The sequence below is a fragment of the Rhizomucor pusillus genome (genome assembly GCF_041956525.1).
Source record: "Rhizomucor pusillus strain CBS 183.67 unplaced genomic scaffold VTP01scaffold_13, whole genome shotgun sequence".
Taxonomy (NCBI): Eukaryota; Fungi; Mucoromycota; class Mucoromycetes; order Mucorales; family Lichtheimiaceae; genus Rhizomucor; species Rhizomucor pusillus.
In genome coordinates this window covers 325,199-351,675 of record NW_027192155.1, presented here as the reverse complement: position 1 = coordinate 351,675, position 26,477 = coordinate 325,199, and the positions used below count along the sequence as shown (strand labels likewise).

Here is a 26,477-nt window from a genome sequence, read left to right as displayed (position 1 = left end):
ACGGATTATCTTATTCGCGCAAACTAGCAAGCATGCTCTCGAGTTGAGCCAGCTCGTCGTCTCGATCGTCTTGCCTATTAGATTCTGATCGACGGTAAGTAACGCGGACATTGATAGCATTTTGAGGCTGGTAACGGGGACGATCAGTTTGGGACGACAGCGAGCTTAGGATGTTGTTTTCGTAATCTGTTGATACATCGTTTCCGAGGATGGCATTGATTTCTTGCTCCATACTAGCCATGTACTCCTCTTTGGATTGCACAGTAGTCGGTGGCAAGTTTTCCACATCTAATTTGCAGCCGATATCCTCGTCATCATCCTCATCAAATTCAAACCTGCGCATACTGGTTGTCGTATGCATTTCTCCGTGCGCACTTTTCAGAGATCCAACGAGTCGCTTTTTGCCTTGCGATGAGGATGGTAAGTTGGAATTACTGACGTTTGTGAGGTCTATCATGGGTTTGACGCTGAACTCGATAGCAGATGGTAGTATTTCGCTGTCACTCTCATTTGACGAATCATCTGCGAAAGGAAATGGTTCGATGTACTCTGTTCTGTCAAACGACATCTTGTGGAATGTGCTGACTGTCATGTTCTTTGCAAATCGTACACGCTTCTTCTTTTGTGTCTCTGGTGTTGACTCTGATCGCTGAAGAGGTCGCTTCGTTTGCTTCAGCACGCCTGTGGCATTTTGACATGTTCGTTGCCTGATATTATCCGTTAAGTCTGCCGAACGTGTCCTTCTTATTGAGGAGTTTGCTTTTCGCTTTTTGAGTGTTGGTGGTTGCAGTGGCTGTTGTTGTAAGCGAGATGTTACCATAAGCTTGATTTCTTGCTCTGCTGGAGCTTCTTCGGGGAAGTCGAATATATCAAATGCGTTGTTGTCAATAAGCAATGGTTCGTCTTTCTCTTTTGAATCTTCACTGAAATCGAATGAATTGGATGCATCCTCCTTTTTCGCTGGAGTAGTATCAACAATATTTGCCGATCCTTTCGAATTATTTTCAGTTGGTTCAGCTGGGAAGTCGAACATGTCGAATGCACTGTCGGTTGTTTCCATGATGCTGCCAATAGTGTTGCTGGTCATCGCTGATGTCGTATCAAGCAAGTCTGGCAATGATATATCATGAAGAGTATCGAGTGCATCGCTGTTTGATACGTCGGGTATGGGTATGCTTTGATTAAAGTCGAAAATGTCATCGATAGAGTTATCAGCAGGTACATCGGATGCAACGCTGCTATTCGACTGATTTGCAAAAGATTCATCTTGAGGAGCATCGCAAGTATTACTATTATCTGGTATTGTCATGTTACTTGGAGCAGATGTCGCGTCGAATTTGTTTTCCTGTAAAATTTCATCCTTGTCTTTGTCACTAACGTCATCCACGATGCCTTTGACATTATCATCGTCTAACGTTTCGTGATTTTGCTTTTTTGCACAGTGAGTGTCCACAGTCGTCGTACTATGTGATGCATCTAGTGTTTCTTGAAGACTATTGGCAATCTCTGTTGATTCTAAATTCTCAAGGTTGGTGGGTATACTAGGCTGGGTATATGTTGGCATTAGCTTGTTTTCGATAAGCGTATCTGGAGCGTCTGGTACGCTAGTCTGTGTTATTTGTAGTAGTGCGTTGGAGTTTACGTCGGTGGTGTTTGTCTCATTCTTTTGCACAGCTTGGGAAACGTCGATATTATTCGGCGTCAAGGCCGCGTTCATGGACTTGAATTGACGATTGGTGCGAAATGCGTCATTGTCCGAGTCACTGCCACTGTCAGGATCTAGCGGTGCACATCGGAATCGTATTTTCCGCTTGTAGGTTATAGTAGGTCGACGCCTGTATGCCAATTGTGTAAACATTGTTGCGTGCGCTTGTTTGTTTTCCAGGCACGCGTTGTCGCGGTAAAGAAGCAGTGCTTGCTTCCAATTTCGGTTCGCCAATTTTTGACGCAGTGAATTCAAAGCGGATCCCACAGCTTCGTTCCGTATCTCCACAAAGAGGTATGCACCAGACCATACATACGGAAAATGCATCGCATGGATATGTTATATGGATATATAGCGCTGCAAATATGTCACCAAGGATAATTATACAATGTTAAACGATCTCGCAGTACATTAAATGCAATAAAAAGAATATATATCTACAAATAGCCGAATGTACAGTACCGTTGTCTAAGTGCTATGCATACCTGATAGAAATGATTATCTTATTCATCGGTTAGAGACTCCTGTCTAGTTTCTTTTCCTCGTCCACTGCGTTGCCTAAATTGTAATTTAAATATTAGTCAATCGAGAAGAGATTACTTTTCCAATATATATAGATTATACACTACACCGATGCAGCATTGATTTGATATCCCAACTACTTGCTCATGTAGTATCTGTAGGCAAACTTGCATTCGAATTCATGCACTGGGTAGGACACGGCCGTGACTGTCGGGGATAGTTCGCAGTTCAGGCGCAGACTGCCCATTTTCTTGGACCTCACCTCTCTCTTGTTCTTTCCATGGGGCGCCGAAAGCAATATATGGACGATGGCAGCGATTCATCAGACGATGAAGGCGGACGCATCGCTTTTGACATTACAGATCGCGATCTAGAGGAGGAAGCCGAGGGCTTTTATGGAAGCCGCAAGCGAAAACGATTTGTCGATGATGATCTCGACGAGGAGGAAGAAGGCGTCCGAGGAGGTTTAGGATCGTCTTTTCTTGCCAGCAAGCCTGTAAACTTCCAAAATGCCCGGGAATCACCGCAGCCGACAAAAGATCCTACAAAAGAACGCATACAACAGCAGGAAGCAGCAACAAATCGATCGCCGTCTCCTGCCGCGAGACCCAGTGAAGATTTCGCCAGTTTTAGCGCACACTCGAAAGGTTTTGGATTAAAGATGCTCGAAAAGATGGGCTGGAAAATGGGCCAAGGTCTCGGTGCTGCTGGAGAAGGCATTGTCAACCCCATTGAGACAAAATTGCGGCCTGCACGAATGGGTATGGGTTTCCGAGGCTTCGATGAACGTACGGAGCAAGCCAAAGAAGAAGCAAAATTACGTGGAGAATCAGTGTCAGAGGAAGAAGAAGAGATTAAAAAGGCAGCAAAACCAGTCAAACGAGAAGCATGGAAGAGTAAAGCTAGAAAACCGAAGACGGTCTTCAAGACGGCAACGGATATCATTGCTGAGGCAGAAATGCAAGAAGCACCTGTATTGACTCAGCAAAAGGTGATAGATATGACAGGTCCCCAAGTGCGCGAAGTATCACTATCAGAGTTACGAAAAACAGACTCACCAACATGGATGGAGACGACCACCCGGCTGCCAGAATTGCGTCACAACTTGCGTCTGATTGTAGATCTATCAAGAGGCAATTTGGAAAAACTGTCAAAGGAAAAGCATACCAATACACTCCGAATGAAAGCTTTAGAAGAAGATATAGCTGCTATTCAGGCGCGTATGATAGAGGACGAGACGAAGGTCGAGAGGGCTAGACAGGTTCAAACCATTGCACGTGAACTAGAACAGCTGTCCAAAAGTGCATTGGCTACAGGAGCGATCGAGCACAGCAGCGTGACAGCATTGTATGGTGCACAATTCCAAAAGCTAGACAAAGAGTTTAGAAATGATATCAAGACATTCGATCTCGATGCCCTTGTGGTTTCCGTCTGGGCGCCACTCATGAAATACCAAGCCATGCGTTGGGATGTGCTAGCAAACCCTACATGGTGTGCGGAAGAAGTTGCAAAATGGCGATTCTTGTTACGTTCTAACGACGATGAGGAGAGCAATGGTTACTATGGATCAAAGTCGAAGAAAGAAGTACCAACTGCGACGCCTTACGAGATGATGATGAATACCATATGGCTCACGAAAGTTCGCAGCGCCATCAAGTAAGTCCGTCTATTACCTTTCTTTTGGATCATGTATGAATGTATGCTTACTATTCAATGTTTATAGTAACAACTGGGAAGTACGAGACCCTGATCCAGTAGTGCAGCTACTCGAAGTTTGGAAGCCGCCGGTGTTACCACGATTTATCTTTGAAAACATCGTCAATCAGTTGGTTTTGCCAAAGATCACGCGCGCTGTATCCGATTGGGATCCACGAAACGACCCGGAAATGATCCATGTTTGGATCCATCCATGGCTACCTGCTCTGGAAGCATGGCGCCTTGCAGATCTTTTCGTGAGCATCCGACACAAGCTTTCAGTCGTACTGCGTCAGTGGCATCCATCCGACGAATCAGCGCTGCATATCTTGATTCCCTGGAAGGATGTTTGGACATCCGAGCAAATGGAGTCATTCCTTACCAAGTCAATATTGCCCAAGCTCACGCGCGTGCTACGATACGAATTCGAGGTGAACCCTAGAGATCAAAAACTTGAACCGCTGATATGGTGTTTGGCTTGGAAAGAATTGCTATCAGAAACTATCTTGGGCCAGCTGCTCGAGAATGAGTTTTTCAACAAATGGCTGGATATGCTCTACAAATGGTTGACGATAGACCCTGATCGTGTCGACTACGACGAAGTTCGAGAATGGTACCTGTGGTGGCGACAAGTTTTCAGCTCGTACGGACTCGATTCGAACAAGTTTGTGGCCGGCGGTTTCCGCAAGGGTCTGGATATGATGTCGATGGCAGCGAACGGCGAGCAAGTAAGGCGGGATTGAACATACGGCAATCATTGTAAAAAGAAAAAGCAGCTTTCGTATACCTTTGTAAAATAAAAACTATGACAACTATTATGAGCATATATGATCGTGTTTATGTATAGTTTTAGAATATGTAAAGCAGCAAGAAGGGATCGCAACAGAGGCGCACACATTTAAACAACAACACAACTACAAACAGAGAAGGGTATACATACAAGACTAATGCAAGAGAGAAAAGGAGAAAAAAGGGAAAACCAGAACTGCAAGAGTTGATTTTCTAGTCTTGGTGAGCAGCAGTGGAGCTTGACGACGACGCTTCTTCTTGAGCTGCAGCCGAGTCAGACCAAGAGTCCTTGCGCTCCCAAATTAGAAAAGTTGAAAGGAACGCCGAGAATCCGACAACAGCGCATACAAAGAATGTTAAGTTAGGCATGAAAGCAACGCTCCAGCCATACAGGGAGTTCATGACGAGCTGAGATACGATCACTAAGGATGTAGCTTTTAGTATCCGGGATGATTGAAGAAGCACGCACGCAAACTTACTTGCAACAGTTTCAGTGACTGCCACCGCTCCCAGTACTTTGCCGACATCCTTGGGATCGACCAGTGTTGTCACAATTGCTCGCAGAGCTGGCTGCGGTAAAATACCAAAGCTCCCAAGTATTGCGACTAGGAGAGCTTGCGCGGTGTTGGCTGCGAGTCCAAAGAGAATCATCTCCATAGTCTCGATAAGCGTGCCAACGCGGGCCAGCCACAGGTTGAAATTCAAGAGCTTGTGTTGCGAGTTTGTTCCATTCAGGAAGAAACGTGAGAGAAGCGGTAGCACCAGGGTCATTGTCAAGAGTCGTGCAATGGATACGATGCCGACGAGCATGCTGCCTTCATACGCCGTCCAACCCCAAACAAGCATAGCATACAGCATGAGAGGGGGCATCATAATGAGAGTTATGAGGAAAACCGTGTTGGCAGCAGCAGGCAGAGCGTAGCGGTTTGCGTGAGTTTGCTTGACATGGAACAATAGACGAAGGGCAGAGAAAATGTTGATTCGTTCAAGCAAAGTGGGGCTGCTTTCACCTGCGTTAACGGATGCTAGATGCTTGTTTGATTCTGGAATGCAAAAGCTATATCCTACTATCACAAGACTCGAGACTAGAGCGGCGTAGAAAACATTCAAAACACTTCCGGTTCCCTAAAGCCGGTTTGAATTGATATGGTGTTACAAACATACTAAATGGTGTTCCCATGAAAGCAACTAAACCTTGACAATAATGCCACCGGTCATCGAGCCTGTTATAAATTCTGGGTCAGCTTGAAAAAAAGGATAAACAAACAGTAAACAAAAGAAAAGAAGATGACCGACCCAAGGCAGTTCCGAGGAGCGTAGCAGCTATGATGTATCCAAATGACGTCGTTCTAACGAGAGAAAGAGAAAGAAAATGTCACGCCTTAACATCGCCAAGTGTTACAAGCATTTGCCAAGTTACCTATCCCTTGGCAAAGTACAATCAGACACATATGCCTGTATTGCTGCCATTAATACAATGTCACCCGCAAGCAGACCTCGCAACAGAGGAGCTAGAAATAGAGGAAACACCCCGACATAGTCCTGCAGTTTGGCGGTGGCAATGTTACATGCAATGAACACGACCATGCCAAGCAAGGAAATTTGGATAACGGGCACTCTCCCTTTGATATCTGACATGAACCCATAGTGACCGGCTGCAATCAGGGCTAACAATTGTTTTTCGTTAACAACAAAAGCACTGCCCAGTCCCTGGTCTTTGATTATTAGTTATATTTACTGGAACCGTAGAGCAGGAATTGGATGGCTGCTTGCGCGGTAGCTACAATCTCTTGGACTTCTGGGACAGCGCAGTCTTGGATAGGCGCCAAGCCATCGTCTACCAGCGTTGACGCATTGTTGTCGCTTTCATTATTAATTCTTTGGTAATATCTAAGAATGCATAATAGCACAATGTCGGTTCCAAGTCTAATAAGATCAAGAGCGTTCTTGGCTACCTGTAGCAAAAGATCTCGGTATAGAACTGAATTTGGGGAGCATAAATAGCTCTTTTGTCAAGGTACGGTACAGTCAGGGTACGCAATAACAGACAACCGATCCAAAAGTATTTTATACCCCATGGCAAATCCGACTGCAAAAATAGGCGGCAATGCGTACCAATGTGATGCCTGCCTAGACGATGATCTCGACGAGGTGGCTTTACTGAGAAGTGGTGTTCGATCACTGGCGTCTTGCATCTGTGACGAATCGATAGATTTGCTCCTGCTGCTGCTGCTCATGCTAGTAGCTTACGATAAATAAATTGGAAAAAAGAGAAAAGGATTATGTTAAAGCGTTTGAAACGAACGATGGTCCTATTTAAAGTGGCGCTCTCTGTCTGTACGCCCCGCTTTTTGTCACCAGGGTGACAGCCCGTTGGCTCGGCCGGCGGTCGCGCCGGGCTCCCTTTGGGAAAGAAATCGCAAATCTGGTAAAGGTTACTCAAGTTAAAAAAAAAAAAACCAACAACATCTTTTCGCGTCAGACTGTTTTCTTGCCCTTTTGTTTAGCAAACATTCTTGCTATCATGGCTACACCATTTTTTTTAAGTGCATCATTGTCGGTCTACGCTTAATCCTTGTCCGAGCTTTGTCGGAAAAACATGCGGGATAGCCCTCTGCACGTACGTGTGATCGAAGCCACTGCAAGATAACATTCGTGCATAGATTTCGTCACAGTATGCATTGAGTTTCGCATCGTAAACCGAAGGGTGATAGTGGATAACGGTAGCGGTAGAAAAGGCGGTAGACCTTAGTAATCGACGATCGGGCACGTTCTGTCAATCGATTATCAACTTTTCAAATTGTGCGGACCGGTTATCGTTTATATCGGGTACATAGCAACTACAAAAATGGATAAGGATTCTCCGGCCACAGAAGAATGGAGCATGGTGTGCGATAAGAACTTGCGCGGTGTTACTCAGAGACTTTGTAAAAGCAACAATGAGCGTAAACAACGGAATGGTGCTTATCGTATTTTTGCGTAGCTGCTTATGCTAAAAGTTCTCTGAAAGTTTGACTTGCTTGCAGAAAATGTCTACGGTTAAACTATGTCGTCAGGGATGTCAGAGTTGCGTATATAAATGGTCGTTTGATCTTAACAAAAAACTATAAAGAGGAAGAGTCATTGTTGAATTGTTTACGATATTTTCATCAATGATCAAACATTTTATAGAGGGACAGCTTTTTGTAAGTATCAAAAGATATGGAAACCTTTTTGCTCCACCTGTACACCGCAGGCGAAAGAGGTAGCGTTGTCTGGCACCACTGAGAGATCAAAAGCCATATGGATGACTCATCCGTTCCATCCTTCAACACATTCGTTGCTCTCAAGAAATTTTCATCACTCGGATTATTGCATAGAAAATATCCGTTAGGCGAGCCAGTCCACAGTACAGGCATCGATCCGTTAACTTCTGCGATAATGCAATGCGCTTTTTCATAATTAAAACGACTGATCATGTGCCTTTCTGTATAGTTTATAAAAAAGTGCGCTGTCACTGCTTTCTCCTCAATTGTTTCGTAAATTAAAAGTAGTTTGAGATTAAGAGAGTGAAGAGAAAATTTCCTGCAGTGCAAGCAGCTAAAAGCATGGTGAAAGCTTATTTTCTCCTCGTGGACCCAGATGGAAAAGATCTGTGTACATCGAGCTTGCACAGATGCAGGGTAGATATCTTTAAGCAGGAACAAGCTTTTAACAAGCATCCCTGGGGCACACTACCCACATTGTAGATCATCAGTAGTTGCTGCTCAAACTTTCTTGTTGTACACTGGCTGAGTATAGTTGTGCAAGCAAGGGACAAAATCAGAAAAAGGTTGTGTCACCGACGAGACGTGCTCGCTAGACCCGCTTCATGCTCAGTCACAACATTTAAGCCCAGCGAGCAGTCTTCGGACACAAAACCAACCTTTCCGAAAGTTGTCTCGAACAATACAATGTCAACTTGTTGAATCGTCGATTTCAAAACCGTGAAAAATTGAAACTAGCTGCCCAGGTTATTGCGCGCTGGGATGGCTATGCTGTTACGACGAAGTCCAGCAGTGTTCGTCACTTGTCTTTCCGCAGCAGCAACCACAATTTGACCGCTGCCACCGTCAAGGTCAAGCGCGATTCGCTACGATAGAATTGTCCCTTCATCATCAAGGTTCTTTCGTTTGGAGACGGTTGCTGGGAAATCCGAGAGATCAACACCGCAAGCTGAGCGAAGAGGATCTCGCCACAGCATTGAAGATGTTTAAGGCCGATACCAAGTCGAAGCAAATCTGTGAAGCTTTGCGCGACACAGAAGGAAAGTTGTCGGTGCTTCCAAAAGACCTGGATAACCTTTGGATGAGCACCAACGTAGCAACGATAGTGTGAAGGGCGGATTGCTTACGTCGGCGCATTCCTCGACGAAAGAGCGTACGAAGTCCGTTACCAGTATGTCTCCGAGAACCGGTTGCAAGCTATCTTCTTTGCATATCCTGCAAGCATGGAAGAAGCTCGGCGTTTTCCTGAGGTCGTTCCGGTCGACGCAACCTACAGAAGAAACCAATCCTGTATGCCTTACGTGATCATCTTCGGAATCAGCAATGTTAGACGTCAAGAACTTAAATGTCATTTGCGATTGGCGGTGCCTGGATCTCAGGTGAAAAGCTTTCAGCATATGCATGGATAGCGGAATGCATGGACGGAGTAATTTGGAAGCCGGTTTCAAAAAAACTGGAATCTATCGTTATCCCACCTTTTTACCACGTCGATAATATCGCAAAGAAGAAATGCAAAGCTCCCTCCCTTGCTATCGCTGCAAATGCTTTAGTTCTAATGTGTTAACTTACGCTGATCATATTTGCCATGTTTTCTTTCTCGAGATACGTTGGCTGGCATGAGTGGAAAACAATGGTCAAAAACCTACGCCGGTATGCTGTGGTTTGTCCTGCGCATGTGGTGAAGCCACAAGAAAAAACGTACGTGGTGGCCGATGTTTGGGATACATAACTAACATTTCATCGTTTATTCAAAGCTACGCACATTTGCCCTTTGACAACAACCGAGAGGCTTCAAACTTCTACAGCATGTATAAAGTTTATCATGGCATGATTTGCCGGAGCCTTCCTGGAGTTAGTGTCGGCCCGGCACTGCTCCATAAAGGGCAATAAGTTACGTATCAGGTGAGCATTTTGACTCTATTGGTTTTGTACTTCATCGATGTGAAGCAAAACATGCAATCGTTATTGTATAAGATTGAAGACCGGTTGGAGGATGCTGGAGACGACCAAGCCAGGCTTGCTATGATGGTCCGCATAGAAGCAGCCATTGACTATGATGAAGAGGTATCCTTGAAAGACCTGCAGCCACCCAGCAAACTTAAGCCCAAGGGCAGGCTACGAGGAACTGGAGGTCTTCTCACTGCGAACGAGGAACTTGACAAGCAGATGCCTCTCATGCCTTCTTGTGGTTAAGACCTTACCACATCAAACAACTGTTGATAATGAGCCTTACTCCAAGTGCGTTTGCCTCAAACGCCAGCATGACGGGTCAGTTACGCAATGTTGAAAAACCGGCACCTTCTTTCTCACGGATATTCGTATGCTCAGTCGCGAAGAAAAGGAGAAAGTTGTAGCTGAACTGAAATCGTTGATCACACAAATGGAAGCAGAACTCAAAACCCTTCGCGATGCTGTGAAAATTTTATGGCCCTCCCTCAATCATCTGCAATGAAAAGCTGAGAATGTCAATGGCGTTGCCTAGGAAACAAAGGCGACCACATCGTAATTATTGATAACGCTCGTAGTGTCTTGGATAAGAATCAAAGGAGAGAAACGAGAACAAACAATCAGTCGTTTATTCCTTGAAAATTGAGAATGTCGAGATGGTTCCTTTGCAATGTCTTATTCAAGATATTTATATTGTAATCTTACTCCGTGGTATTGAGTTTCTCTTTCTTCCTGTGATTTTTATCTTTTCCATCTTTCTGCTGTCTTATTGATTTTTCTTTTGTATAAAGAGTTTATTCAGTCAAATGGCAGAGCCATATGAAATTTAAATAATCACAAGTCCTTGAAGGCTAATTCTTAGTTCAAGCATGAACATCTACTTGTCTCTCTGGAACGTCAAAATGTCGAGAGTCAAAGATGAGATGCCAATGGGCATCACATATTACTTTCAGGGTGCTAGCGACCACATGAGACCATTCAGTATGCCAGCCATCTTTCAAACGGTAACGTGGAATACAGACTGATAAAACGTCTTTAGGCTGTAGGAAAACCCAGCCGGAAGAAATGAGGACTGGATGGCCCGAAGAATCGGTTCTAACGCAATATTGAACAGTAAAGGGGATAGCGGATCCGCTTGTCTTAAATCACGTTCTTGGCGACGACATGCGGCAGTTAGAAAACCATTGGCATTGATAGACAGGAGGTTCCCAGAGAATAAGGTCGTAACCGTGGAAATTCAGACTGAAGGGAAACCGAAGCGCAATAGACAAGCTTCCAGGTATAATGGGTGGATTTTGTCATAGGCTTTCTCTTGATCGAGAAGAAGGGCGATGCCGGGGAGGTTGAGTTCTTGCGCAAAATCCATTGCCAACTAGGCCACTAAGTCGTTATCTGCGATATAGCGGTGGCGAACAAAACCTGTTTGATATTTGGTGATGATAGTGGGGATAATTGTCAGTAAACGATTGGCCATGATCTTGTAAACAATTTAGCATCGGCGCAGATTAAGGAGATCGGTCTCCAGTTCTTTAGTTCTGCACAGTCCCCGGATTTGGGCAAGAGGACAACCACCGAAAAGTTGCCAAGAAGCAGGAAACACTTGCGAGATCAAAATCTCATTGCAGACACGGGTCAGTAGATCAATAGCAAGCGGTGATTGGATAGCAAGCGTAATAATTCGTAAGCTAGGCTATCTATGCCTGGGCTGCTCTTGGATGGTGTCTTTCGAAGCTGTGCCGTTATTTCTTCAGGCGTCATGTACAACACAATCATCCGGAATCGAGTCTGACAGTTGGTTGAGAGTTGCAGTATCAATTGGCCCTGCCGAGTATAGCGATTGATAGTAGGATAGCGACCATCGGTGTCAGTCAGGAGGTGTCCGTTTGTCTGCCGAAGACAAGGATGTTGTTTGACTTGTCGCCCCCGGAGGCAGCGGAGGAAGTAATCATTAGACCGTTCGCCTTGTTCGCGTCAACGAAGCCCAGCACGACAAGCTAGGTTTTTAGTCTCGATTTCACCTATACGATCTAATTTATATCTATAAGCGGAAGTTGTTGCAACAGAGATGATCGTTCCTCTCCAGGATGTGGTAGCTGACTGAGAGTCCGGAGTATGCGACGGCGTAGGGGCAATGAAGATGATACAGCGACCGGACAAAGAAAAGACTTGTCCAGAAAAGCTTGCAGAGCACACAATGTGACACAGTGTGGTACGACGAACTAGGTCCCGGTCGATTCATGCCTAGGGGGCGGGGGGTGTTTATCTGGCAATCCACGGTGACAACGTCGAGGAGCACGACCCCAAAATATGCTACATGTATAATATGCGTATGCAGGAGATCATATGAGCTTGCCTAAGCGAGCCAGGTTAACCGTTGATAGCATTTGGCTTTCACGCACATGAATGATTCAATTGGGTGCAAGGATACTCCTGTGCAACACAAACTTTTTCCGACTACATTTTTCTTTTTGTCCAGCAGAAAGCACCTCTTCTCTCTCTCTCTCTCTTTCTTTGTTCTTTATTATTCTTTATGTACTTTCACAGCTCCGGCTATAGACGCGAGCTGCATGCTGCAATACGCTCGTCGACCAGGAAAAAAGACGCAAAGAAACGGCCATCGCTGGCTTCAAACACTTCTGGAGCAGACAGCGGCTACACATCCTCAACGTCCTCTTCGCCCACCAACACACAGCCATCGCCTATAACCTCTCGGGTAATCGAAGAGGATATCAAAGATGCAAAGCTACTGGATGACGAGGAAATAGCAGCCAGAAAACCAAAGAAGTCCAGTCGAAGCAAAAAGCACTCGGAGTCACCACCACGCGATAGTAGTAGCCCCAGCCGCCAGCCAGATCTAGTCTATTCCTGTCCACGGCCGCTGGCTTTCCCTTTCCATAACGATGCACATTTTCTGCCGGTTGCTGAAGCAGACCCAAGAGATGTAGCGCGGGTTGCACCGATAACACCACCTTCTCGAAAATCATGCTCATCTAGCAAGGCATCCTCTTTTGTCACAACTCCGTTTGATCAACAAAGTGCATGTCGCTCTATCCGATCCAAATCATCCATCGGCTCACAGCTCTCAAGCCAGCACTCAATTAGCAATGCCTGCAACAGCGACGCCGATACGCTTAGAAGCCGCCGATCCTCCATCATAAGCAACATGCAGCGGAGCACTGTCCGTTCTCTCCGGTCATTGTTTCAAAAGGATCCCCCACCACCTTATACAGAAAGCATCCCACCGCCTCCACCGCCACCATCCAATGAGCGCCTACCGCGTCTCGAGATTAAAAAAGGAACCGTTCAATCCTTACGTGAGCTGTTCTCGTCAAAACGAGTGAGCACAGAGGTAGTAGCTCCTGCACCACCGAAATCATCAAAGTCGCCGTCGTCGTCACCGTCGCCGCCGCTGCCGCCACCAAAGGCGTCGGATATGTCCCGCGGTAGTCTATCAAGCCGACTTGGATTGGCATCAAGAAATGCAGCTGAAAACAAGCGGTTGTCTCGACCGCTGTTTAGCGAAAGACCCAAGCTATCCAACATGTTTCGATGGAGTAACCGCAACGCTGCTGGCAAGAGCACTCCACCGCCACCGACTGATACCAACACCTCTTCGCTGCTGTCATCGCTCGAAGCGCTGCCAAAGCCGCCAAGCACTCCACCGCAAGCCAAAGGTTCAAACAAGTTCTCTTCCTTGAAAAAGTTGTCTGCACGCGTATTCTCCACATCCTCTTCTAGCGACAAGACAGCTCCAGAACGCGATGCAAACCCGTCACCGCCACCACCACCCACCAAACAGTCTGTTCGACGATCATTCTTTTCATCTTTTGGACGGTCATCATCATCATCTGCGCCTCCTCCTCCGAAATCACCGAAACAGGATACAAAAGATACCACCAAGACCAAGACCAAGACACTGGATCCAGAGGTCAGGCTGATGCAAGGAAGCGAGCCAACAGTCGTTGGACGTTTGTGGAAGAGCTTCAAGCGCTTCGTCACCGGTAAAAAGACGTCGCGTGTTCATGCTCTGTAAGGAAAAAAAGAAAAACCAAATCACTTAATATCTATTCATCCTACCATACGTAATATCCACCCAATATGCCTTCTTTCCATTTGCATTCATTCCTGTACGTACTATATATGACCCTTTTCACTCCTTATGTTCCGCACCTCACATCATTTATTTACACTCATTCCATCAAGTAATGTCGCTCTCCCCCAGTGAAAGTTGATGTCGCATTTCGTCCAGAATACTATTTTTTTTTCTTGCGCGTCTCAAGTGTACACCAACATGCTAGATCTGAAGCATGACTATTTTCAGATAAGATCGTGCCAAGGTTATTTCTTTGCTTGGGATGCATATACATTAAATGTTCGTCGAATGCCTTCCAGAGGCGTTGCAGAAATCAGATCGTGCTCGCCCACTCTTTTACTGTAGTCTCAGCGTGACTTGCGGAGGTGCGAGGAAACAACCAAGGTGTGTGCAGGGGCAGTTCGTCAATTTCAAACTCAGAACAGTCAAAGGAAATCTGGCCCACGAATAAACAAAAGTTTTCCAACCTTTCATCGAACACAATGTCCTGGAAAGCCGCTGGTCTCTCGTATGTTTCTCGCAGTAATTAGCAGTGTACCTAGCTGTGTAGCTTACCCGGTGTGTATAGTTACCTTCAATACGCCAACATTTGCGCCAACGCTTTGCGCAACTCTCTGAAGAACGAATTGCGCCCTGCTGCTCAAATCCGTCAGCAAAACAACTTGAAGTTTGTAAAGTGGAACAACGGCACCCAGTCTGAACAGGTAATTTCTCTTTCGAAGAAAAGAAACGCGCGTTGCAAACTTGAAAGCTCAACAATGCTATAATTCGCTTTAGAAATCTGTTGCCCAGAAGACTGCCGCTCAGTAGATTTCTCTCTCCTTCTCTCTGTTGTATACGAATAAAGGATAACAAAAACATCCCACTACAACAACAACAACTCCTCAAGCAAACTATTATAAGTGGACGTGACTCGTATATCGTTTTTGGCCTTGACGCGCTCGAAAAATATAGGACAATCCAATGAGTCGCAGGGATGGTCTGCGTAGCCGGTACTGGTTCCAACGGCCGCGCACTTGTCAGTGGAAGCGGTCAAGGCCGGGTTGACATGTGAGCACGTGTGGCAAACATTGAGGATATTACTCCAACGCTTTTGAGCGTCGGATTGGCGCGTCGCGAGCGTGAAAACACTTTCTGTGGGATGGGATTTGCATTCTTGACAAAGAGCACCGCCCTCAGCTAGTTTGCGGCAGACCACGCAGTGGCTGCTGGCATAATACTGATCAATGCGAGCAATCGCTTTTTGCTCATGTTCAGCATAGTGTGAGGCTGCAAGCGCAGCTGCCTTTTGAGAGCGCGGCATCTCATCGTACCATGCGGTGATATCCACGCCTACAAGGTTGAAAACCCTGTTCAAAGGAGGGATGATTTGCTTACGGATGTAATATTCAGCATCCAGTCTGAGCGAACTAGGTTAACCAATCGTCAGTCAGTTAACTGCCATCACTAAATACACGTTCCTGAATATTCGAGAGACTTACCTGTCTGTCAACAATGCTTCAGGTGGAACCACTTTATCTTTGAGCCGGGCGTTAGGCCCACGATGTACAACAACGTAAGGCACTCGTTCACCATACTGCGGTGCTGCACGTGGGTCCGTCTCCATTTTCGAAAGAGCAACTTGAGCACCGTGTGATAGCTCAACATAAGTACCTAGCTTGACATCTCGTGCGATAATAAACTCCTTGAGAGGCACTCGATTGGACAAGATTTTAGTCCATTGATTGTAAAGATACTCCTTCAGCTCGGACATGTCTTGCGTGCGGAAAAGTATTCTAGTAGAGAAAATCAGTTTAAAACACTGCCTTGCTTCTCATTATTTTTTCTTTCAAGCCATACTTTAAGGATGATTCGAGAATCTTTTGAGTAGCAGGCGTGCCGTCGCGTCGGACAGTTTCGATACCTTTGGCCTCGAATACGGGCTCTTTCTCGCTCGGATGCTCATACTTGAATCCGACGTAGCGCTTCTTTGCTAACAAGACGCATGGATGATACACTTTCTCGAACTTCAATCGTACAGGAGCAGGATTATTAGCCGTTATTGTCCTTGCAATGTCGTTGCCTATTTCAAAAGCTTCGTCCCGTGTACGTCCAGGTAAATAGACAAAGACGCTGTCCGTATCGCCATAGACGACACGTGCATCCCATTTTTCGTGTTCATTGATGGTACGGATAGCCTAAGGCCCAAGCACAGTAAGAGGTTGCAGCATTTACACCCCATTCATCAGCAATGACTTGCCTTTTCCAATGTTTCTCGTCCTGTTTGCACAATGCTGTCAGCTATTTCCACAGCAGGCATACGTCCCGAGAAAGTAGCAGATGTATAACCATAGGTGACATTTGCAATATATTTGAGAGTTAATTGCCTTGCATCTAACAATCGTAGCAAAGCCGTATCCTCTTGATAGTTTTTCATCGAATTCTTCACCATGATGCGTGTCTCGAGGATGTTTGTGAGCATTTTAGCTAGCAAACTCTTGCGAATATTCGGCTTGACAAACATAACTCCATTGGGGGATACTTTGCTACATTGTCAGAATGTGATATACAGTATATTTGGTTCAATGCAAATATACGTACTATTTATCTGGTCCTTGAACCGGGATAACAGTTCTGGCGGTATATCGAAGCTGGGCAGGATACCAAACCGGGATGAATCTCCAGGTTTTCTTACCTTCCCCAAGCATGTGGAAAAGCTAGTATACCAGTTGTATCGTTAATAGCTGATGAAAACACCATGCAAAATGTAATACTTACCAATAGTTGTATGCGATCATGATGGAAGGATATAGGGACTGAAAGTCGAGTACTAACAAAGGACTCGAGAAGAACTGTGTTACCGGTTCCATGATTAGTGGTAAACACTCGGCGGCTCGTTGCTCGCCAACCTAATATGATTATACGTTGGAATCTCTAAAAATTCTCGCTCTAGGCATTGACTCGAAATAGTACCTGCTTTCGATTAGGAGATACGAGAATAAAGTTTTCTGGTTTGGCAATACGCAGCATGATTGACTCAACTTTGAACTGGGAACCACGAGTGATTACAGAGTAAAAGTCCACGCCAAATACTCGAGCTGACTCGGAGGTCTTGTTGATTATCTCAGACGCATCCAGAATATCCAGATTCATTTGGACTCTGTCCATGTAGTATCGAAACACGCGATACTTTAAAACAGGTGCACCGTCATTGTACCACGCAGTCAGAATACGAGGAGGAAAATGTGGCATCCTAAAGAGGCGTCAATTTGTATTCTACAATTTCGGTTGCGTTCCAAGGTTCTAACCTGCAATGTAAGACGTGGTATGCAATATTTTCAAACGTGTAGCTTGTCAAGCTAAGTTCTTCACGCATAAGTCTCCAGACATTGAGCATGTGCCGTCCAGTGACTCGATACACTGATGCTTTCCGATATCCCCATTGATCGTGATGTACTTTTTTGGATATCACGTATGTCCGTGAAAGCTCATCTTCTAACTGTATGTCTGTTGGAATTCATAAATATTTGTCATTATCTCTCTTTCAGGATCTAACTAAAGAAGCCTACTGTATGTGGATGCTCGTTCGATCAGATATCCCCAGGATGCGTTGTGCAGCTCGTAACCGACAAGCATATCCGGGTCATATAACCGCACCTTCTCGATTAAAATATGAAAAAGCTCCTCTTCAGTTTCAGCATAATCCATTTCGATGTCTATGTGAGATTATAAATTGGAATGAATATTAATCCCTATTTCCTTGTTATCTTGCTTCCTTAAACTCACTCGTGATTCCAATTTTGAGAACATCGATATGGCCCAATGTAATAACGCCGACACAATATCCTTCTTGGAATCCGTTGGATACTATGTGCTCATCTTCGGTCTGCAAGCACCAAAAGACGCTCTGCACTGGATCGTATCGCGGATCTGGAAGTAAATCCTCCCTCGTGCTGACTATTTTTATATCCATGTAAATAATATGAATTTATCACATACTGGGTCGTCATTTACCAAGGATTTCCACACTGAATATATCCAGGTAATCTCGTATTCGTGTCACTTTAGCTTTAGGTTTTGACGGACTAAATTTAAAGTTGTATGTGTTCATCATCGTTGGACCATCCAGCTAAATCATATTCAGAATCAACTTTATGCCCAAAAGATTTCATAAAGAAAAGACATCTTACTTGAGTCGCTTCACGGGTATTGCTATTTGCACTTTCTTGAGTCATTTTGCGCTTCGTTGCAAGCCAAGCCTGGACTTCTTTGGGACTGGGCGGCAACGTAGCTGGTGTCCAGGTCCTGATTCCAGACCTTTTCCATCTTTGATCATCGATTGATTGTTGCAAGGGCTGTGCGCCGGGAGGATTGAATGGTTTCAGGTGCTTCACATCATTTCCAGGTATCCAAAACTCCTTCCCTGAAAATACTCTTGGCACGGAAGGTACATCCGCAGATTTACTATAGTGTGGCTCTTGATACCGTACTGGCATCTTGTTTGGTAAAACTGGAGGAGGGCGGTTGTATACATACTCATATTTTTTGGTACCATGCACGTCTAACGATAGCGCTGGTGGAGGAGACATTCGGCGCTTTTGTCCTGATATCACTGAGAATTCTCTTGCTTCCTCTTCCTGTTTAGACTCGTTTGGTGAACACTTGGTCCGTTGCCGAGCTTGCTCAACAAGCTCCTGAGTGGAATACATCCCAAGTTCTTCAAAACCACCTAAAGTTTCGTTTGAGGAAAATCCATCTGTGGACTTGCGTTTACTGGCAGTATTCTCGACCGATGAAGAACTTGAACTTTCAACGCGAGTTTTTCGATCTCTTAAGTCCTTTTTTGCAAGAAGCTCCTCCAACGCAGGATGGCGTTCCAAAAGAACGTAGGCTCCTTGGTCCAATCTCTGTCGCTTGACGCGGTTCAAGCTTTTTACTACTGTGTTCCATGCATCCTCTGCGGTTTCTTCCACTGGTTCGGAGGATTCATTGTCACCTCCACCGTCGTACTGAGGAAGTCGGTATCGTTTACGCTTCTGTGGACTACACATAAATCTATTAGTTTCCACAAAGTCATCAAGTCTCCGTCGCAAAGGATTACACTGGCGGCGCCGGTGGTACTTCGCTGACATTTAGCTCGTCATTGCTATCTTCAGCAGTCGTATAGCTGATATCTCTGGCGTCAAGTCCCTGTCTTTCTCTTATCCGCCTCAATTCTGCCTCGAAATCCAGTTTTCTTGGTCTGCATTGATGTAAGAAAGTCTGCAACAAAATTTAACTACGCCGTGTACTTTCCTAAATTGAACATCATCTTCTTCAGAGTCGTCTTGCTGCTCCTCTTGATGTTCGTAACCCAGCGTCATATGCCGTCGTGGAGGGGATCGATATGGATTTCTTCTGCTAAACCAAGGCGGTGGAAGTTCCTGCTCTTCTTCGAATAACTGACTATCTCCCGCTCCTTCCTCCTCTACTATCTCTTCTTCAGCAATTTCTTTGTCAGCTTCGTGGAATGATTGACTTTCCATAAGCGAACGGAGAATATCTGGATCCACATCGGCTTTGCTAGATTGAGACATGGTCCGATATCGAGACGGCGTGGCGGATACATTGTAAGCTGAAGCTTCCGCAACATCGTTGAACTGCATCGTTTGAAAAATAGGAGAGGTACTCGGCTCTAGCCTTGGGCTAGATACAGAATTCCGTCTAACATCCCCTTCAGTCACTCGTGACTCTCGGCGCTGCCGATATTCTTGGCTGTAAAGAGCCTCAACTGATTGAAATGCAGTCATGATATTCGGATAGTCCTGTCCTTCAACTGTGTTAGGTCTGTCATGCGTGTCGGGCGCTTGCAAGAATTGCTCGATCATATCCTTCCAATGTTGTTCAGTGGACCAGCCTTCCATTTGCGGCACCCGTTGATCCGATGGCGAATCTAGCGTCGACGAAGAAGGCATTGATTCACCCCTTGTCTTCCTTCGATTGGCTTCGTCTGCCCAGATATTCTGCAAAGATTTTACGAGCTTTTCCCTCGGTGGAATTATCTCGCTTTGAAGATCGGTGTGAATGCTCCTTTCTTCCAGCTCTTGTCTGTTTCCAATTGTCATGACAGTTGTATCGACCTCGAGTTCGCAGTAGCTGGACCGATCTATTCTGGACCATTGCAGATACTCTGGAACGGTTTGGGAGGTGTAATATACATCACGCTCGACAGAAGACTGCAAAGAATCATTGGTGCCTGCAGAGGAAGCTTGCGAACGGTCGAGTAGCAAACTTTTACGCTCGCTCATTAATGGCTGACGAAATCTTAAGCTTAGCTGGATATTTGCGTCGTCGTCGTCGTCATCTTTGGTAATACTTTGCTGATTAGTATCTGCATGAATGTGGATCCAGTTCATGCCGAATAGATTGTAATCCATCATAAATTGTAATTCAAAGGGTATATGCAATTCATGCGGTTGAAAGCTTGTTCCTTGCACCACACCGCTCTGAAGGATCTCCACGAGTCTGTGTTTATCTGCCGGATCGAGCATGTGGATTTTCAGATATGTCTGATATCCAATGTGGTAGCCATAGAATGGAACACCCTTGACTAGCACGATGGCAGCGATAAACTGATCTCCATTCGGGCGATCTGTTGATCTTTGGGACGAAAGAGCGAGTGCTTGATTGAGAGAAGTGCCAAACTGGTATATATCACGCTGGATCTCTTCCGGATCTGCATCGACGTCCAATGTATATGGAACATAAATGTAAGGGTAAATCTAGCAAGATCGATTCCCCAAATTACTAGGTTACGGTCTAATGCGGTTTCATATATATTCCTTAAGCTCATCAATACCTGGTGAATGTGCAGACAAGTCTTTTGGCCTGCCGGGGTAGATCCAAAGACGCGAATGACAGGAACTTTATTCAAAGGTGAAGTGCTAAAGGGACAAAACCGCCGATCAAAGGGTGTTGGATCGGCCATGTAGTAGTCAATGTTCACTATTCTGACAGACAGATAGCGTGTAGGTTTAGACATTGTGTCAATCGCATGAAGTAGATCAGACCAAGGGTAAAGATATAGTTGAGTAGCGGTAACCAAATTGCATTAATCAGTTTTTGCGGTCTTTCCACCAGGCTGCACGCCTGCGGCTTCTTGAAGCGCTACAATAAGACTGGTTACAAAACTGCCCTTATAGGTAATACGTATACAAGGCTTACCTAGCACGACACCTGAGATATCAATATCGCCGTGTTTTGACTTTGTTTGGTCCAGATGCTTGAGAAAGTTTTCAGTAGTAGGCAGTTTGGCATTGTGAGCATTTGCCATATCCAAAATGTGAGATGCATCCTTGCGAGCGCCTGTTAAGCTGAAGAGGACTTGGTTCTCATATATCTTGTTTACGATACGATCAGCATAGACTGCTACGAGTGTGTTGGGGAACAGCATATCCAGCAACTTCTTGACATTCTCTTGACCAACGCCGGTTGCTTCACCGAGTGTTAAACCTTCGGAGAGCGTTTCGACCACAGCTGTGACAAAGAAATTGCCATTCAACTTGAGTTTGGGAGCATCCGTGACATCCTCTCCTAGCTGGATATTGCGGGAGCCGACAGCTGGAATAAGGTAAGGAATAGCCTTTTCCCGAGCGTTCTGGGGTCCAGAGACAAGCGGAATGACGTTGGCTGCAGCTGCCCACGGAGGAGGACCCATAATGGGAGCCGATACATACTGTACCTGCATGGCTTGTGCCTTTTTGGAAAGTGCATCGGCAAGCTGTGGTGCGATTGTTGACTGTTCCACAATGATGGATCCTGGGCGAAGACCATTTACAAGCAGTCCTTCCACGACTTGCTGAACGGCAGCATCGTTCAGCAGGCATGTAAACACGATATCTGCTTCCTGGGCGACTTGAGCAACGGTGTCGGCGATCTTGATGTCTGGTACGCGGGCTTGTAGCTGCTCGGCTCGGGCGCGCGTGCGATTATGCACCAGCAACGGTTTGCCACCAGTCTTGATCAAGTTGTTGTGAATATGCCGAGAAAGCTCGATACCAATGTTACCAAGGCCAATGTAAGCGACCTGAGGATTGTCGACGTTCATGGTGGATCAAAAAGTAGAGATTGGGAGAAAAAGAAGCACCAGAGAAAAGTCAGACACGCTGAGCACGCTTTTATATTCATGCGCGGGGATCACGGACTTAACTTCCAGTGCCAATGTTTGCTTAATGATCACGATTTGGGTACTGGATCGCATCCTCGCTATTCTTCTTCCATTCTTGGCAGAAAACTCCCAACGGACTTAATAAATGAACTGTCGCTTGCACCTTTGAATCGTGTCACACTACCTCGATTACTAAGCATGCTAAATCCTGACATGATTACGATCCGGAGCATATCTAAACTATTACAAATCCATTCCATCCATGATCCGTTGATCTATAACTAGCTGTAAAAATGATTATAGCGAGATTCTATACACTCTGGGACCAAATTGCCTCGGAAGCATTTAAATGGTTTACATACAACTTTCCCCATGATCTGTCAACTCGCGAATTTATGCAGTTGACGCAAAAAAGTAAACATTCTAGAAGTTTGGCTTTGCGCATTGCATCCTTCGAAGTTTGTCACTTGACTTATGCTTTGTCAATCAAGGTTATCTTCTTCATCTGGTTCTACTATACTGCCAATGGAACCACTCCTTGTAGCTCTACTTCTTGAATGGTGTCATCGTCGGTATTATCACACACGAATCGTATACATCTGGCTTAGCCTACCGTTTCCGTAACCCCTCTTTCGATCGGTTCTGAGAGATATCTCCATCAGTTAGCAAAGGTGAGTCAGACTGTACTACTCTTATTGAATGTAATTGAATTAATACAGAGGTATGCAGTGGGCAAACTGGCCCTGACAAGAAATGGATGATGAGTACAAAAAAGGGAGACAACAGTGAAGTAAAACATGCAACGTATCTAAATTACACGCTAAAGCCCCAATCGATGACTTCTATTCTGTAGGGCGGTATGCCTTGAGGTTGGTTCTTCACCTTGAATTTGTTCTTGAGTTGATCCTTAGCAAAGTCCTTTCGCATGGCAATATTCTTGCGGAAAAATGGCAGCAGCGCAGGAAGAGCACCTTGTATCTCGTTTTCTACGTCTATCTCCTCGGTCAACAATTCTCGTAATTTTGCCACAGTCTTGTGTAAGTCTGAATCCATGATAAGAGTCGGGAAATGGCCATCCACTAATGCGTCAGCAAACTTGAGTACGCTCTTGAAATTGTTCTCATCAATTTCGCTAACGGATGCACCCGATTCCACCAGTTCAGTAACAACATTGAGCACAACTGGCAACTCTGAGGATGTGAGGCGCCGCAGAGCTTGACCAAAGAAAACGCCTGCGTGTTTTGAGTTGATGATGATAATCAGATATTCCTTCAATGATGGTTTCCAGGAAGTCTTATCCTCAGTTTCTTGTGCTGCAATAATGGCTTTGAGAAGTCGTACAAGGTCTAGCTCGGATATATCAGGTACATAGACCAATGCGAGTCGGATTAATACCTAACAGTAGACAATGTTAGCGTGTTTATCTCGAGTTTGATAAGGCTAAGCCATACCCATTGATTGCGTTCTAGCAGCTGTGTGATAACGCTTCCTGGGACGTTTCGGTTCCAAAGCCTCTCTTTTCCAAGCAAATAGAGAACAACGTCTTCTGGCCAGAAATTTGGGTCTTCGAAGCATTTTTGTGTGATATCATGAATCAAATGACTGGAAAGCTGATGTACGTTTGTTTAAAGCTCTGCCGATACCAACGGTTGTTGCTAATCTACTTACATGGTCAATAGATCCTTTTTCTTCCATAAAGGTTATCTTCTCGCTGTAGTAAATCATCGCTGAGTCCAAAGACTCAGCACGCGGCCTAACACACTGATCTGGAGTATACTGTGCAATCTCAAAGAATCTGTTTGTGAAAGTCTCGACATCCAACTTGGGATCCAAAAGCCGCTGTCGTGCTTCCGCGTCAATATCTTCTGCTTCCTTTCTTCTGTTGACCAGATCCTCGAAATCTGTGAACGTGTTGTCTTCATTTGGTTTGCATGGTATATCCAGGCCGCAGCGCATAACTCCCAAAACATCATTCTTCTTTGAGTTTTGAAGGCCAAGGAACTTGGCAGTCCTTCTCATTCCACCCATTGCCGACAGCAGCGATACATTCTCTTGGAAAAACGAACAGGAGACGACTACTGACTTGGTTTCGGCTGAATTCTTGGTATTTTTGCCTTTCTTTCCGGCCTTCAATTGCACAGAAGACACTGAGATGACGATGTGCGAATTATGCAAGATAGAAAGCTATTCATGGTATAAGTATCTAAGAAACTGTGGACATGTCGTGCTTCAAACTTACAGTGTATGCGCATTCGTCTTTACGGAATCCGCCAGCGTTCCCAATTTCAATCAAACGCTCCGCCTGCAGAGTGCCATACAATTCATCCCAAACGCTCAAGACATGTTCTACTTTGTCGCCGTCTTGCTTCAGTCTAGGCGCTACTAATGCGACGTAACCTTTTGATAAACGGGCAATCGCTGCGACAGGGCCCAAGTCTTTGCTCACAATCTGGAATCCTCGCAGCTCCCTGTTGCATTGCAGTTCCAAATGACCAAGGGTTTTCTTGGTTTTTTGCGTAAGAGACAATTTCCAGATAGATAGACATCCAGATTCATCTATACGAACGTCAATGATTCCATATTTATGCAGGGAACACTTTATATAACCTACCCAGAATGCCGAATGTGCCTTTGACAGGATCAAAAGTGATTGAAACGGGGTAGTTCTAAAATTACATGTCAGTATCATGATGCAGCCTGAATATTATACTTTTTGATAAGTTACCTTGCTGTTAAAGTCAATATACACCAAAGGTTGTATAGAATCTTCTTCCTTTGAAATATAATAGAAATTGATCGTGTAACGGTTTGTCTCTTCGGTTGATTGACAGAACGTCGCTACAACCGTGGAGTTGCCTGGTATTAAAGAAGCCGGGATAAAAGAAGCAACTTCACGCTGGTAAGTAAACACTGTAGACCAGATGACCTTGCAGCTATTTACAATGTTAAGCAACCTCGACTTCCACAGCGTATATACAAGACTTCTTACCTGTTTCCATGAGCAGTCCTCTTGAAAACGGTGCGATCCAGCTCCACTTTAGATAAGGAAAGTGATCCATTTTCGTTGACCAGAATGACGTGTGATCGAAGAGAAGATGGTGCATGTATCGAGTATATCGGCTTATCAAACTGTCATGCCGTGAGTCTATCAGTCATATAATCTGGTATTCCATTCTACATACTGTTTTCACGACTCGACTGTCCTTCGTGCTGTTATCATCTCGAGTGTCTTTCCACATCCACACTACGCGTCGTTCTTGTTCCTTTGGAATATCCGGTCCAGAGTTGATGGTAGCATATGTGTAGTCGAAATCATTGTTGTCGTTCATTCCAGATCCCAGACGATGCACTGCCGGTCCAGCAAACACGATATTCGGTGGTGTCGTCCAAGACTTTACGCATTTCTGATCGATCGTCTGGAGAATCGTTGGATTAGTCTCAAGTTCAAAAAACTGTCTTTCATCCACATACGCTGTATATCTTTATGCCTTCGCCCTGAACGGTAACAACGACCCTATCCGCATGTTCCTCGGCATTGTCAGCTGCGCCTTCCAAGGGTGCCAAACCGACTATCGACTGTCGCTTAACAGCCTCCAATGCCAGTGCTTTGTGGAACTTTGCAACCGGAAAAGGATCTTCAAGAGTCACTCCCGGCATTTTTGTTGTGCGAATATACAGGTTGCAAGGTCAAATGTGGAAATCGTGTCGAGATCGATTCGGGATCTGGATCAAAGAATCTGAAAAATGTTGGCCAGATTGGACTCTCTAACTGGGAAAATTTGTCGACGTCACGGCAGCTCAGACTCCAAGCAGCCGGTTCTCATCAATGCCCTTCACAGGAACATCCAGCTCAAGTAATTCAAGCACTTTTACATTCATCAGGTCACAGTTAAGAGCTTAATAGTAGAAGCTCTACACAATATATGTGGAAAGAGGCACGAGGAAGATAGGATAAATTCTATTTTTTGGCGATCATAATATGGACGAACAGCTCCAAAAGTCCATCCGCAAGACTATTTAATATCACTGATTTGTGTTCGAGCAGAATTCTGATGCTTTAGAATAATAAATGAAAATTGCTTATTTATATTACGTCTTATCACAAAGCAACCAGCTCTTACTGTGATAATTACCCTTTTTCAAAGCCGAGATTTTGGGCATTTCATAGGATTTTTCAAACTATGTATTATATTTTTTCAAGATAGTCCAAAATTATCGACAGTGTGATAACATCGTTGTATGTGATATATTCGACCTAGAAAGCAAAAAGCCTTAGCTCGCCGTGCTGGTCAACTGATCAAGCAGCAAGTCTATCGCCGTCACGCCAGAGCCACGACCAAGTGCGGAAGTCGTCCA

At 45.1% G+C, this 26,477-nt stretch overlaps 10 protein-coding genes across 10 annotated transcripts; 5 read left to right on the top strand and 5 right to left on the bottom strand.

Annotated features, from left to right (window-relative positions):
- Positions 1-10: 10 nt before the first annotated feature.
- On the bottom strand, positions 11-2,032 carry VTP01DRAFT_2521 (uncharacterized protein; the record flags this gene model as incomplete). The annotated part of the gene is made up of 1 exon (XM_069380992.1): positions 11-2,032. One exon carries the CDS (start codon positions 2,030-2,032, stop codon positions 11-13), a length of 2,022 nt encoding a protein of 673 aa, XP_069237297.1.
- A 475-nt stretch (positions 2,033-2,507) lies between these two features.
- VTP01DRAFT_2520 (uncharacterized protein) lies at positions 2,508-4,665 on the top strand (the record flags this gene model as incomplete). Its single annotated transcript, XM_069380991.1, has 2 exons — positions 2,508-3,883; positions 3,951-4,665. 2 exons carry the CDS (start codon positions 2,508-2,510, stop codon positions 4,663-4,665), a joined length of 2,091 nt encoding a protein of 696 aa, XP_069237296.1.
- A 259-nt stretch (positions 4,666-4,924) lies between these two features.
- VTP01DRAFT_2519 (uncharacterized protein) lies at positions 4,925-6,948 on the bottom strand (the record flags this gene model as incomplete). The annotated part of the gene is made up of 8 exons (XM_069380989.1): positions 4,925-5,133; positions 5,191-5,836; positions 5,906-5,934; positions 6,008-6,060; positions 6,132-6,378; positions 6,450-6,601; positions 6,667-6,717; positions 6,785-6,948. The coding sequence occupies 8 exons, from the start codon at positions 6,946-6,948 to the stop codon at positions 4,925-4,927; spliced, it is 1,551 nt and encodes a 516-aa protein (XP_069237295.1).
- A 1,990-nt stretch (positions 6,949-8,938) lies between these two features.
- VTP01DRAFT_2518 (uncharacterized protein) lies at positions 8,939-10,149 on the top strand (the record flags this gene model as incomplete). The annotated part of the gene is made up of 3 exons (XM_069380988.1): positions 8,939-9,007; positions 9,063-9,335; positions 9,859-10,149. The coding sequence occupies 3 exons, from the start codon at positions 8,939-8,941 to the stop codon at positions 10,147-10,149; spliced, it is 633 nt and encodes a 210-aa protein (XP_069237294.1).
- Positions 10,150-10,805: 656 nt separating this feature from the next.
- On the top strand, positions 10,806-11,744 carry VTP01DRAFT_2517 (uncharacterized protein; the record flags this gene model as incomplete). The annotated part of the gene is made up of 3 exons (XM_069380987.1): positions 10,806-10,907; positions 11,408-11,534; positions 11,593-11,744. The coding sequence occupies 3 exons, from the start codon at positions 10,806-10,808 to the stop codon at positions 11,742-11,744; spliced, it is 381 nt and encodes a 126-aa protein (XP_069237293.1).
- Positions 11,745-12,433: 689 nt separating this feature from the next.
- Positions 12,434-13,936, top strand: VTP01DRAFT_2516 (uncharacterized protein; the record flags this gene model as incomplete). Its single annotated transcript, XM_069380986.1, has 1 exon — positions 12,434-13,936. One exon carries the CDS (start codon positions 12,434-12,436, stop codon positions 13,934-13,936), a length of 1,503 nt encoding a protein of 500 aa, XP_069237292.1.
- Positions 13,937-14,478: 542 nt separating this feature from the next.
- On the top strand, positions 14,479-14,806 carry VTP01DRAFT_2515 (uncharacterized protein; the record flags this gene model as incomplete). Its single annotated transcript, XM_069380985.1, has 3 exons — positions 14,479-14,504; positions 14,565-14,700; positions 14,774-14,806. 3 exons carry the CDS (start codon positions 14,479-14,481, stop codon positions 14,804-14,806), a joined length of 195 nt encoding a protein of 64 aa, XP_069237291.1.
- Positions 14,807-14,861: 55 nt separating this feature from the next.
- Positions 14,862-20,996, bottom strand: VTP01DRAFT_2514 (uncharacterized protein; the record flags this gene model as incomplete). The annotated part of the gene is made up of 14 exons (XM_069380984.1): positions 14,862-15,405; positions 15,478-15,771; positions 15,836-16,173; positions 16,266-16,521; positions 16,754-16,884; positions 16,949-17,228; positions 17,284-17,470; positions 17,545-17,691; positions 17,762-17,932; positions 17,990-18,104; positions 18,166-19,018; positions 19,077-19,165; positions 19,267-20,736; positions 20,814-20,996. 14 exons carry the CDS (start codon positions 20,994-20,996, stop codon positions 14,862-14,864), a joined length of 5,058 nt encoding a protein of 1,685 aa, XP_069237290.1.
- A 69-nt stretch (positions 20,997-21,065) lies between these two features.
- On the bottom strand, positions 21,066-22,061 carry VTP01DRAFT_2513 (uncharacterized protein; the record flags this gene model as incomplete). The annotated part of the gene is made up of 2 exons (XM_069380983.1): positions 21,066-21,121; positions 21,179-22,061. 2 exons carry the CDS (start codon positions 22,059-22,061, stop codon positions 21,066-21,068), a joined length of 939 nt encoding a protein of 312 aa, XP_069237289.1.
- An 873-nt stretch (positions 22,062-22,934) lies between these two features.
- VTP01DRAFT_2512 (uncharacterized protein) lies at positions 22,935-25,778 on the bottom strand (the record flags this gene model as incomplete). Its single annotated transcript, XM_069380982.1, has 9 exons — positions 22,935-23,516; positions 23,573-23,731; positions 23,790-24,305; positions 24,361-24,677; positions 24,733-24,787; positions 24,847-25,054; positions 25,111-25,250; positions 25,304-25,537; positions 25,593-25,778. The coding sequence occupies 9 exons, from the start codon at positions 25,776-25,778 to the stop codon at positions 22,935-22,937; spliced, it is 2,397 nt and encodes a 798-aa protein (XP_069237288.1).
- Between the last annotated feature and the right edge of the window lie 699 nt (positions 25,779-26,477).